Source organism: Penaeus monodon, chromosome 3 (genome assembly GCF_015228065.2).
Source record: "Penaeus monodon isolate SGIC_2016 chromosome 3, NSTDA_Pmon_1, whole genome shotgun sequence".
Lineage (NCBI taxonomy): Eukaryota > Metazoa > Arthropoda > Malacostraca > Decapoda > Penaeidae > Penaeus > Penaeus monodon.
This window is the reverse complement of record NC_051388.1, coordinates 9,760,228-9,772,727: the sequence shown is the minus strand read 5'-3', so window position 1 is coordinate 9,772,727 and position 12,500 is coordinate 9,760,228. Positions and strand designations below refer to the sequence as shown.

General features: G+C 44.0%; 1 protein-coding gene across 9 annotated transcripts in view; it reads left to right on the top strand.

Annotated features, from left to right (window-relative positions):
* The window catches only part of LOC119591627 (eukaryotic translation initiation factor 4E-binding protein Mextli-like), a 60,605-nt gene that overhangs the window by 32,859 nt on the left and 15,246 nt on the right, over positions 1 to 12,500 (top strand). For all 9 annotated transcript variants that reach the window (XM_037940410.1, XM_037940426.1, XM_037940384.1 and 6 more), the window contains exons 2-5: positions 8,134 to 8,215; positions 10,171 to 10,311; positions 10,750 to 10,916; positions 11,389 to 11,692. In XM_037940410.1, coding sequence (XP_037796338.1) covers positions 8,134 to 8,215; positions 10,171 to 10,311; positions 10,750 to 10,916; positions 11,389 to 11,692 — 694 coding nt within the window. The remainder of the gene's footprint in view (positions 1 to 8,133; positions 8,216 to 10,170; positions 10,312 to 10,749; positions 10,917 to 11,388; positions 11,693 to 12,500) is intronic.

Genomic DNA, 12,500 nt, shown 5'->3' with positions numbered 1-12,500 from the left:
TTACTGCACCGGAATCAAAACGAAAAACGAAAAAAAAAAACGAAACAGTTACATAATAACGACAACGTATATTTTCGTCTTAGGAAAGGAAATGTTACAAGTGATTAAAAACAAGTAAAAAAAAAAAGGCTAGTTCATTTGCCAGAAGAAATTCCAGCTTGTATTTTTGGAGTAGAAAGTCAGTCAGGCAGACCGCTGGACAGGTTGTTGCCAACTAAATTGCATAATAATGCAAAAAAAAGGGAAGAAGTAAGTGTATCCGTGTGATGTATAATTACGGAAAGGTGCGTTGTCTTAGCGAATGTGAAAATTGACCAGAAAGGTTGATAGATCGATAAGTCAGTAGATGAAAGGATAGATAGGATTAGATAGATAATTGTGTGTTAGAAGGTGGGAAGAATAGATAGATAGATCGGCAGGAAGATTAAAACATGCGAAGAGAGAGAGAACCGATAAACAGAGAAAGAGAAGGTAAATACATAGAAAATGATAAAGTCACGGGGGAAGTAGACCAAAAATGTAAGACAAACTTAAAGCATAAAGATAGACATAGACTAAAAGACAGACGGTATATATACACCAACAAAGATAAACAAACATTTTAAGGAAATCAACTCGTATGCCAAATAAAAATACAGAACTTACAGAGCTAGGGAAATGTTATGATATATGTGTGTGGGGAGGGAGGGGGGGGGGAGAGAGAGAGAGAGAGAGAGAGAGAGAGAGAGAGAGAGAGAGAGAGAGAGAGAGAGAGAGAGAGAGAGAGAGAGAGAGAGAGAGAGAGAGAGAGAGGGTGTAGTCTACTTCCGGTTTCGTCACAATCGCTTCTGGTCAATTTCGTGGTTTCTGGTCCTCGGTTTAACTAACTACACCGCGAGGCTTATCGTTTTCTTGTTATGTAGGATTCTTTATTTGCTTTGTGTGATTCGGTTTATTTACCTATCTGTTTATGATTGATGTGTAAATGTCTGTTTATTTTTTTCTTAGCACTTTTCTTTCTTTCTTTCTTTATTATTATTATTTTTTATTTTTTATTTTCGGTGATTTTAGCGGTCTGTTACTATCACCTTAATTACGTTTGGGCTATTAACGGCGTCGTGGTTAATGAGGTTATAATTATCATGAAGGTTGTATTTTTGATAGAAGAGAAAGAGGAAGGAAAAAGTATAAGATCAAGAAGAACAAGAGAAAGAAGGGAGAGAAAAAGAAGACAGAGGAGAACACGAAAACAAGAACATGTTGAAGATATTAATAAATAGTAAGGAGAAAGAAACAAGAAGGACGAAAAAATCACAGCTAAGGAGAAAAGAAAAAGAAAACGAAGAAGATGGAGGGAGGAGGCAGAGAAGAAGAAGAAGGGGAAAACAAAGAAGATGGAGGAGAAGAAGGAGAAGCAGAAGAGGAGAAAAACGAAATAGATGGAGGAGAAGAAGAAAAAGGAGAAGAAGAAGAAGAAGAAGAAGAAGAAGAAGAAGAAGAGGAGGAGGAAGAAGAAGGAGGAGAAGAAGAGCAGCGAGACCACCCGAGACCAACCATGACACAGGAACAGGAAGGAGACGGTTAGCGCAGCGCCGAGCATCACAAGGGCTCCATCCCGACCGCGGTGAAAGGCGTCGCTATGGGGTTTTGTTTTCGGGGATTTTTTGTGCCTTCTCTCTCTCTCTCTCTCTCTCTCTCTCTCTCTCTCCTCTCTCTCTCTCTCTCTCTCCTCTCTCTCCTCTCCTCTCCTCTCTCCCCTCTCTCTCCCTCTCTCTCCCTCTCCTCTCTCTCTCTCTCTCTCCTCTCTCTCCTCTCTCTCTCTCTCTCTCTCTCTCTCTCTCTCTCTCTCTCTCTCTCTCTCTCTCTCTCTCTCTCTCTCTCTACCTTTTATTTTGTCTATGGTTGAAGTGTTTTGGTGAATTTTTCTGGTTATTGTTTTTTTCCAGTTTTGGTTTTATCTCTTCGTTCTTATCTGTTCTTTTTTTTATTTGCCAGTTTATTTCATTCGTTTGTAGTTTTTTCCTTAATTCTTTTTGTTTTATTTTGGTGCTTGTTTTATGGAGATTTCGTCTCCCTTTGTCTCTCTCTCTCTCTCATTTATGTTTTGGTTAAATGTTTATCAAAGTTCTCTTCCCTCGTGTCATTATCTTTCGCTTCCTGGAATTTCTGTTATGAGTTTTTTCTCCTTTTCCTTTTCAATCTGTCACTTTTTTTTTCAATTTCCAGCTTGAAAAGCGTGTAAATTCTTATTGTTAAGTCTAATTCTTTTAGTTTCCTTTCTCTTGCTCGCCCTTCATCGTTCTTTCTCTCTCTTCTAAATTCGTTTCACTGTTATTCTCGTCCGTTTCCCGCCATTCACTCTGATCCTCCAGTTCCTCTCCAGTTTTTCTTATGCCGATTTTTTTTCTCCTTCAGCAACCTTTTATCTTCCTGTCTCTTCTCCACGTTACTTTTTTTCCGGGAACAAGTGACTCCTCTCTCTCTCTCTCTCTCTATCTCTCTCTTCCTCTCTCTCCCTTTCTCCTTTCTAGATCAGGTGACCTTTCTGCGTATGTTACCTGTTCCTTTCGAATTATAATCTCCATTTGTATCGTAGTCTCCCCTCTTTCGTTTTTTTGCCATAGAAAATGCCATTCTAAAACGATGTCCGAAGGTGTGGCATGTTCACAGACCTTTTGAATTTTTTTTTTAGGTGAATGATCTAGTACGGGTTGTATTTTTTCTTATTTTGTATTTATTTACTTATTAATTTTATCTCTACAGACTATTTGATTTGCTTTTCTTCACTTTTTTTAAATTTCCATGTCCATATAAGCAACAATTAGAACTGCGTTTTGCGTGCCCGGTTGACCTCTCCGAAGCATTAAACTATTAAGCTAAATCTAAGTGCGTTGATTAGTCCTGTGTCTGAATTCCGATTGCATCTAGCATCTGACTTCTTATTGCAGTTGACAGCCTACTGTATTTGGCCACATATTCATATTTGGGTCTGATCGATGTTGTATTGTTGAACCGCTAGCTCTGGGGTTGAAAAAAAACCATCTTTATTTGTTTACGTTTTTTTTCCTCACTCTGCGGTGAGATCATATTCAGGAGGAGGGAGAGGGGGAGGAGGAGGAGGAGGAGGAGGAGGAGGAGGAGGAGGAGGAGGAGGAGGAGGAGGAGGAGGAGGAGGAGGAGGAGGAGGAGGAGGAGGAGGAAGAGGAAGAGGAAGAAGAAGAAGAAGAAGAAGAAGAAGAAGAAGAAGAAGAAGAAGAAGAAGAAGAAGAAGAAGAAGAAGAAGAAGAAGAGGAAGAGGATGAATAATGATACGAATATGAACAATGATAATGATGACGATGGTGATGATGATGATAATAATATTTAGAGCAGCAGCAAGGAGGAGGAATGGAATAAAAGGAAAAATAAAAATAAAAAGGAAAAGAAGAAGTCGAAGGAGGAGAAGGAAAAGAAGAAAATTAAAGAAAAGAGAAGAGAAGGAGGAGAAGAAGAAGAAAGAGAAGAAGAAGAAGAAGAAGAAGAAGAACAAGAACAAGAAGAAGAACAAGAACAAGAACAAGAAGAAGAACAAGAAGAACAAGAAATAGAAAAAAGACAGTAAAAGAGGGAAGAGGCGTCGCCCGTAGCTTTCTCTTCCCAGAGTTTCTCCGACGCAGCCATCGTTACGAACTCTAATTATTGCTCGTTAATGAAGCCGCAGTCGATCAGGGGGAGGGGGCAGGCTAGAGGGTGAGGGGTGGGGGTGGGGAGTGATTGTAAACTATGGGGTAATCGCTTGCATTTCTTTTTCTCGCATTTTTTTTATGGATTTTGTGAATACGGAGATAGTAGGGTCGAAATTAATTGCGTGTGTGAGGATAATCATACTCACTCATTTTATCATATTTCAGTCATTCATTCTCACTCGTGCACTAAGTTATTCTCTCTTACTCACATACTCATACATTCACTCATTCATCCACTCATCTACCTACTCATACACACATACGCTCTCCCACTCATACACATATACATACATAAACTATGAGATAGAAAATAATAATAGTTATAAACAAATGAATTAACAAATGGGAAAAAATAAATTAATAAAATATGAAAATATAAAAAGTTGGGTATCCAGGGAGAAAGTGCTTTTGTTTACATTCTGCTGGCGACGTACATGAAGTGTGTGGGCGGAAAATCCAATATGTTTTACAAGGGGATGTCTGCCTCTAGACTGGCGAGCTGACGGCTTAGATAATTGCCAGTCGTGAGGCTTAGTTCTGTGTGTGTGTTTGTACACACACACACACACACACACACACACACACACACACACACACACACACACACACACACACACACACACACACATATATATATATATATATATATATATATATATATGTATATATATGTATATATTATATATATTTACATATACATATACATACATACTTATACATGCATGCATACATACATACATATATACATACATACGCATACATACAAAAAAAAAAGCATTTACGTAGATATTCAGACATATTTATATATACATATACATATAAATGTGCATAAACATGTTTATGCACATGTATATACACATGCATATACAGATTTATATAATCATACATAAACATACATATACATATACATTTACACATAAAACACGTCCGTACATATACATACATACATACATGATGCATATATGTATGTATGTAAACCCCCCTCCCCTCCCCCTGCTTGCACAAAGCACGTTGTACAACCGACCGAAAGCTCAACTACCTGACGTTACATCACCTCTGTCATCATCACTGTGCAGGGGCGCGAGCGCGACGTGGGCGGCTCGGCAGTGTCGTGGCTAACGGGATGGCCCGCCCACTGTGGTGATGTCATGGTGCGCCTCCCTCCCCCCTGCCCTCCCCCTCCGATGATGTCATGGTGTTCGTCGTGATGTTGCGCCCCCCTCATTCCTCTTTCCTCGGTCCCCCTTTTCCCTCCTTCCTGTTCTTGTCTTCTCTCATCACCTTTATCCCTCCTCCCTATCCCTCATCATTCTCCCCCTTACCTAGTTCCCTCCCCCTCATCTCCCTCCTCCCTTATAATCCTCCTCCATCATCCCCTCCCCCTTATCTCCCTCATTCCTCTTCCCTCCCTCATCACTCTCTTCCCTCCTCTCCCCTCTCCCCGCGTCCTTCGTCTTCTCCCACACCTTGCTGCTTCTCCCACACCTGCCCACACTGACAGGCTACGTGCATGAGCAGCATTGATGAACAGTTCAGGTAAAAAGTTCGTGCCGATATGCTAGTAATTGAGCACACACACACACACACACACACACACACACACACACACACACACACACACACACACACACACACACACACACACACACACACACACACACACACACATAGACATACGCATATCTACCTGAACAGTTTCCGTCTCCAATCATGCGAAGACGTCCACATTACCCGATCGTTTACCCCAGCTTCTACTTCCCCCCCGAAACTCCCACGGCAGTATGACAGGGGGGGGGGGGGGCGGGAATAATATAACAGGTGAAATTCCTGAAAATCGAAGAATTGGATAAAGATGGAATTACGAATACTGGATAATAAATTCCCGAAGGCAACTCCCGGATGAAGGGAAAGGCTCACCGCAGGTCCGTTCTTCGCTGCGGTGGCGGAGGCCGTTCCTCTCTGCCTCCGAAGGAACGTTTGGGGCGGAGGCGTCCGCGCGAAGGGGCTTCGGGAACATCAAAGTAAAGCTAAGGCGTCCCTCTGCTTCTGATAAGATGTCAAACTTTCCTCTGATTTTGAAAAAAATAATAAATAAATAAATAAATAAACGATTAGCTAATTGATAAGCCGTTAAACGTTCCTCTAATTTCGATAAGCCGTTAAGCGTTCCTCTCGTTGAACGAATCGGATTTTCATGAAACTCAAGATTGTTCGTTCGTTTAATCTGACATAAAATACAATTCTTTCGTATAACAAGATTTATCAGACGCAAGATGTCCCTATCCCTTGTAACTTGTAAATGTTTCTCGGTCACGAATGTTGTCGATAAGGCGTGGCTCCCTTTGTTGGGGAATTTTGTTTCGCGTTTCTTTGTCTCTCTTCTTGGCGTCTCTTTATCGTTCCTTATCTCTCTCTCTCTCTTCTTGGCGTCTCTTTATCGTTCCTTATCTCTCTCTCTCTCTCTCTCTCTCTCTCTCTCTCTCTCTCTCTCTCTCTCTCTCTCTCTCTCTCTCTCTCTCTCTCTCTCTCTCTCTCTCTCTCTAGCATCATCTGCGTTTGTCTCTGTCGGAACTTATTCTTGGCTCAATAGTTCGTCCCGCCCCTTTACTTCTTCCTCTTCCTCTGCTTCCTCCTCTTCTTCCGCCTCCTTCCTGAGATCCACCAATTTTCCCTGCCTTCCCCTCCATCTCCTCCATCAGCCCCCCCCCTCCCTCATCTCCTATCATTATCTCCACGCTCTTTTTCCTCTTCCGTTCTTTCCTCCTCCTCCTCTCCTCCTCCTCCTCCTCCTCCTCCTCCTCCTCCTATTCCTCCTCCTCCTCCTCCTCCTCCTCCTCCATCTCCATCTCCATCTCCTAGAAAATACCAGAGCAGAGCAGAGTACAATAGAATAAAGTAGAGTAGAGTAGCGAGAAGAGGAGAGTTTTGCAAGAACCTTAGAAAATGCCTCTCTGTGGGACTTCAGAGTCTGCCAGATGGCCGAGTTGGAGGCTGTTCACGCTAAGCTTCGTCGAACTCTCTTCCCTCTATTCCCCGCGAATTGGCCTCGACTTCCTCAGTAACGCGAACCATCGTATTTTAGCTTGGGTTAGTGGAAAGTTTGATAGTTTGCGGACTTGGCTGAGAGGAAATGGTATAATTTAATGTTTTTTTTTCAGGGGGGAAATGATTTGAGCGATTTAGTAAGAGCTGCTGGAAAGGAAATGTTTATTATACGGACTGGCTGTTGGAAAACGGAAATGATTTTAGCAAAACTGCTGAAAAGTTGCGTTTTGTTTTCCATCTTAATTTTAATCTTCGTGTGTTCAGTATTATTGGCAGTGAAAAAGGTCTAGACACAACAGCTTCAGTTTCCCAACGGTTACAAGATTTTCCGTTCAGTCTTGTTGATTCCCAAGATAATTTTCGAGTTCGTGTGTATAAATAGAGTACTGTGTAAACGCTTCGAATATTAGGGCTATCGTATTCTCATTTGCTTTACCCTCATTCTTCTCCTGTTTCTCTTCTCCGCCTGATAAGGTAGAAGTTGAGAGATATGAGAGCGTGGGTTCTGTTTACTCATAGACTAGACTAAACATTTCTTGTCTATGGAGATAATCCTCAGTTCATGATGTCATGATGTCGCCATGCATGGGGTGAACTTGTCCGAAATTCTGCGTCTGACTTGCATGTCTGGCTGCCATTCGTTCTGTGATTGCTAGCTCAGGATTGGTTCGTTGAATTTTGGAATACTCATGGAGGTGAGGAAAGCGTTTGTTCATCTGTAAAAAATGTCTATCATATTGTGAGTCTTATATTTCTGTGAGTTCCGTTGCGCAAAGACATTTCTCTTAGTTCACTTGCCAGTATGGAGTACGGATCAGTCATTATCAGTCATCAGACTTATGCTAAACAGCTCGTAAACTTCTTTTCCTTAATTATGCACAGTTGCAAACCATTGCGAAGCCGAAGCCGAAGCTGAATAAAGGGATCCGAAGGCGTCGCTTCTCACTGGGCGACCCAGAAGTGAGTCATGTTTGGGAGAGAAATTTGCTTCTTTTTTATTTTCTCGAATCCAGCGCTGATTTATTTTTCTTCTTTTTCTTGCGGGCGTTTGTATTATGGAATTTTGTCTTGGTTGAATGATGATTTTTTTTGGTGAGTGTAATTTATATGTTCAAGTCAGTTTCTTTGAAGCGATGGAGTAGAAATCAGGCAGGCAGGCAGGCAGGCAGGCAGGCAGGCAGGCAGGCAGGCAGGCAGGCAGGCAGGCAGGCAGGCAGGCAGGCAGGCAGGCAGGCAGGCAGGCAGGCAGGCAGGCAGGCAGGCAGGCAGGCCGAATACACAGCTAATCTACCCGATTGACACATACCTCCACATAAATCCTCCAATATACACCCCCCCAAAAAAAAAAAAAAAAAGCTAATATATGTCATTTTCCTTCACACAGATGAGCATGCCTTTGAAGAACCGGAAGGGGAAGGTGGAGAAGCCTCGCCCTCTCAAGATCTGTACTTTGGGGGACCAGTCGAGTGAGTCCCTTGTGCTTTTTGTATGGGGGGGAGAGAGAATGAGAGGGAGAGAGAATGGGAGGGAGGGAGAGAGAATGGGAGAGAGGGAGAGAAAATGGGAGAGAGGGAGAGAGAATGGGAGAGAGGGAGAGAGAGAATGGGAGAGAGAGAAGGAGAGAATGGGAGAGAGAGAAGGAGAGAATGGGAGAGAGAGAAGGAGAGAGAGAAGAGAGAGAGAGAGAAAGAGAGAGAGAGAGAAAGAAGAGAGAGAGAGGAAAAGAGAGAGAGAGAAAGAGAGAGAGAGAGAGAGAGAGAGAGAGAAGGAGAGAGGAGAAGAGAGAGGGAGAGGGGAGAGAGAGAGAGAGGAAGCGAGCGAGAGAGAGAGAGAGAGAGGAGAGAAGAGAGGAGAGAGAGAAGGAGACGAGGAGAGAGAGAGACCGAGCGAGAGAGAGAGACCGAGCGAGAGAGAGAGAGAGAGCCGAGCGAGAGAGAGAGAGAGAGACCGAACGAGACGAGAGAGCGACGAGCGAGAGAGAGAGACCGAGCGAGAGAGAGAGAGAGACCGAGAGAGAGAGAGAGAGAGAGAGAGACCGAGCGAGAGAGAGAGAGAGACCGAGCGAGAGAGAGAGACCGAACGAGAGAGAGAGAAGACCGAGCGAGAGAGAGAGAGAGCCAGCGAGAGAGAGAGAGAGAGAGGCCGAAGGAGAGAGAGAGAGACCCCGAGAGAGAGAGAGAGAGAGACCGAGCGAAGAGAGAGAGAGAGAGACCGGGAGAGAGAGAGGAGACGAGAGAGAGAGAGAGACCGAGCGAGAGAGGAGAGGAACGAGAGCGGAGCGAGAGAGAGAGAGAGAGAGAGAGAGCGAGAGCGAGAGCGAGAGAGAGAGAGAGCGAGAGAGAGAGCGAGAGAGAACGAGAGCGAGAGCGAGAGAAGAAGAGAGGAGAGGAGAGGAGAGCGAGAGAGAGGAGAGAGAGGAGAGCGAGAGAGAGAGCAGAGAGAGCGAGAGGAGGGAGAGAGAGAGAGCCGAGCGAAGAGAGAGGAGACGAGGAGACGAGAGAGAGAGAGCGAGCGAGAGGAGAGAGGAGAGAGAGGAGAGGAGAGAGAGACGAGAGAGAGAGAGAGAGAAGAGAGGCGAAGCGAGAGAGAGGAGAGAGAGGAGAGCGAGAGCGAGAGGCGAGAGAGAGACGAGAGCGAGAGAGAGCGAGAGCGAGAAGGAGCGAGAGCAGAGACGAGAGCGAGAGCAGAGAGAGAAACGAGAGCGAGAGCGAACCGAGAGAGAGGAGAGACGAGCGAGAGGAGACAGAGCGAGAGAGAGCCGACAGCGAGAGAGAGCAGAGCGAGGAGCAGCCCCAACCGAGCGAGAAAAGTCTTCAGAATGGATGGATAGCGAGAACAAGACGGAGACGAGACCGAGAGCAGAGAGAGCAGAGCGAGGAGAGGAGAGCGAGCAGAGACAGAAAGAGAGACGGAGCGAAGCAGCGAGACAGAGAGACGAGAGCGAGAGAGAGCGAGAGCGAGAGAGCAGAGCGGGAGAGCGAGACGAAGAGAGCGAAAAGACAGAGCGAAGCAGCAGGCAGAGCAACGACGAAGCAGAGAGCCACAGCACAACCGACGAGGAACGAGCAGACAGGACCGAGCAAGGGACCACAGCAGGAACGGGGGAAAAGAGGAAGCCGACGGAATATTTAATATTATATATCTATATATCACATTACAATAATCAAGACACAAGACCATAACACAACCAAAACCAGACCACCACACACACAAAACAACACACACAAAAGACAACAGGACACCTCACAAACAAACAGACAGGCAGAGAGAGAGAGAGATGAGAGGAGAGAGAGAGAGAGAGAGAGAGAGAGAGAGAGAGAGAAGAGAGAAAGAGAGAGAAAGAAAAAGAGAGAGAGAAAGAAAGAGAGAAAGAGAGAGAGAGCCCACGAGCCCACACTAACCAGCCTCTCTCACCTTGCAGTGGAAAACGTCCTCTCAGACATGGACTTGGTCGCCCAGTACCTCAACTCGGGCACCTACGACCGCAGTGTCTACCCCACCATCGCTGCCCTGTGTGAAAACCTCAAGATGTTTGGGCCACAGCTCGAAAACGTGTACAAAGGTGAGTTTTTTTTTCATCATCATCAGTCATCATCATCATCATCATCATCATCATCATCATCATCATCATCATCATCATCATCATCATCATCTTTATCTCCATTACCACCACCACCACCACCACCACCACCACCACCACCACCACCACCACCACCACCACCCCACCACCCCCACCCCCACCACCCCACCACCCCACCCCCCCACCACCACCACCACCACCACCACCACCACCACCACCACCACCACCACCACCACCACCACCACTATCACCACCCCTATCACCACCCCTATCACCATTACCACATTCTCCATAGCCTCACCATCGTCCCAGTTCACAGCTAACACACTTCCACTCCCATTCATACTATAATGCAGTAGCCTATTCCAACCACATCCTTCGCTTTCCCCAAATGACTAACGACCTCAAACCTCCACACAGACCAGCTCGACAAGTGCTACATCTCTCTGCGGAATGGGTGTAGGGACGACCGGCTCAATCTTGCCGCAAGATACCGTCTCCTGGAGGTCATCGAGCTGAGGGCCATGCACTGGCAGCCCAACGAGAATCTCATCAATTATTACAAGCAGAAACTGGTGCAGATTGAGGTGTGTGTGTGTTTTTATTTTTTATTTTTTTGTGTGTATCTGTTTATCTGTTGATTTATGTGTTTCTTTGTTGTTATTAATGTATTTATTGGATGTTATTAATGCATTTATTTGTTTTTATTAATGTATTTATTTTAGTAATGGAATGTTGGTTAAAATATTGTAATTTGATTTTGTTTTATTATTTTTTATTGAGGAAATGTTAGGTATATTGATTTTATTTTATTTCATATTGCTATTATTATTTTTTTTTTGATTAACAGTTGGTGATCCATGTATGTTACTTTAATATTCATAGCTATGGAACAAATGCTGACTACTGGTATTTAAATAACGTTATTAAATGTTTATGAGTTTTTCAAAAAAAGCCCCGCAGGAAAAAACAAATAAAGATTTGAAAGAATCGAGTATATTGCTAGTCCAGTATTCCTCACATTGCAGCTAAATAACAAACCTTGCAATGTACCCCTAGGCTGAGGAAGCTGCCTTGGACGACCAACAGAGCGACCTCTCTGGCCAGACCACCCCAAGCACCATCATGACCCCCACCAGCACATCGCAGATGATGATCCCTGGGCTGCAGCCTTACCAGCAGCCGATCTACAACCAGCAGCAACAGCAACAACAGGTCCCCGCACAGCACCCACCCACACCGACACTTCTGGGGCCCGGGGAGATCATCAGGAACTCGGGGAAATTTGCTAAGCCCACCAGGATCCCCGGCAAGAACTATTGCAAAGATGAGGTCGTGATTCGCAATGCTGATTCGGGGAAAGGTAAGAAAAAAAGTTTTTTTGGGGATTCTTCTATTATGGGTTATTTATCATAATTTTTTGTCTATTCTTTGATTTCATTTTTGTTTCAAGTATAATGGAAGACAGGCTCCATATATAGCCTTTGAGAATGACATGACCTAGTACAATAAGACATAGTACATGACATTTTAATTATGAATTTCACCAATGATATATTTTAGAGATGGAGACAGCCTACAAAAGTGTTTTTTTTTCTAATATATGACTATAGAGTTCAATTACTTTATGAACTCAACTTTGTTTTGACACATTTATTTCATATTTATGGAGACTGTCTCAGTTATTAACAAATTACTTGGAAGACATTTTTATTCTGACAATGAATTCCTCTTCTTTTCTCTTCATGGTGACTTAAAAATTGGCTTTGATTCAAATCCAATGACAAATATTCAAACTGTCTCTTAACTGCTTCAGAATCAACATCCAGTTATTCTGTCTTTTTCATAAGGCACAAATTCTCTCCACCAGCAATTTGCTTGAAACCTTCACCCCCCCACACACTCTCTCTCTCTCTCTCTCTCTCTCTCTCTCTCTCTCTCTCTCTCTCTCTCTCTCTCTCTCTCTCTCTCTCTCTCTCTCTCTCTCTCTCTCTCTCTCTCTCACTCTCTCACTCTCTCTCTCTAAATGACCGCTCTATCTAACCTTCTTTGTCTTTCCTCCCCATTCAGAAAAGAAAGAAAGAAAAAAAATCTGATACTTTATCTTAAAATCTTTTGACTCTCCTCACACCCTCCCTTCCCCCCTCTTCTCCATTTTTGGTGACCTGTTT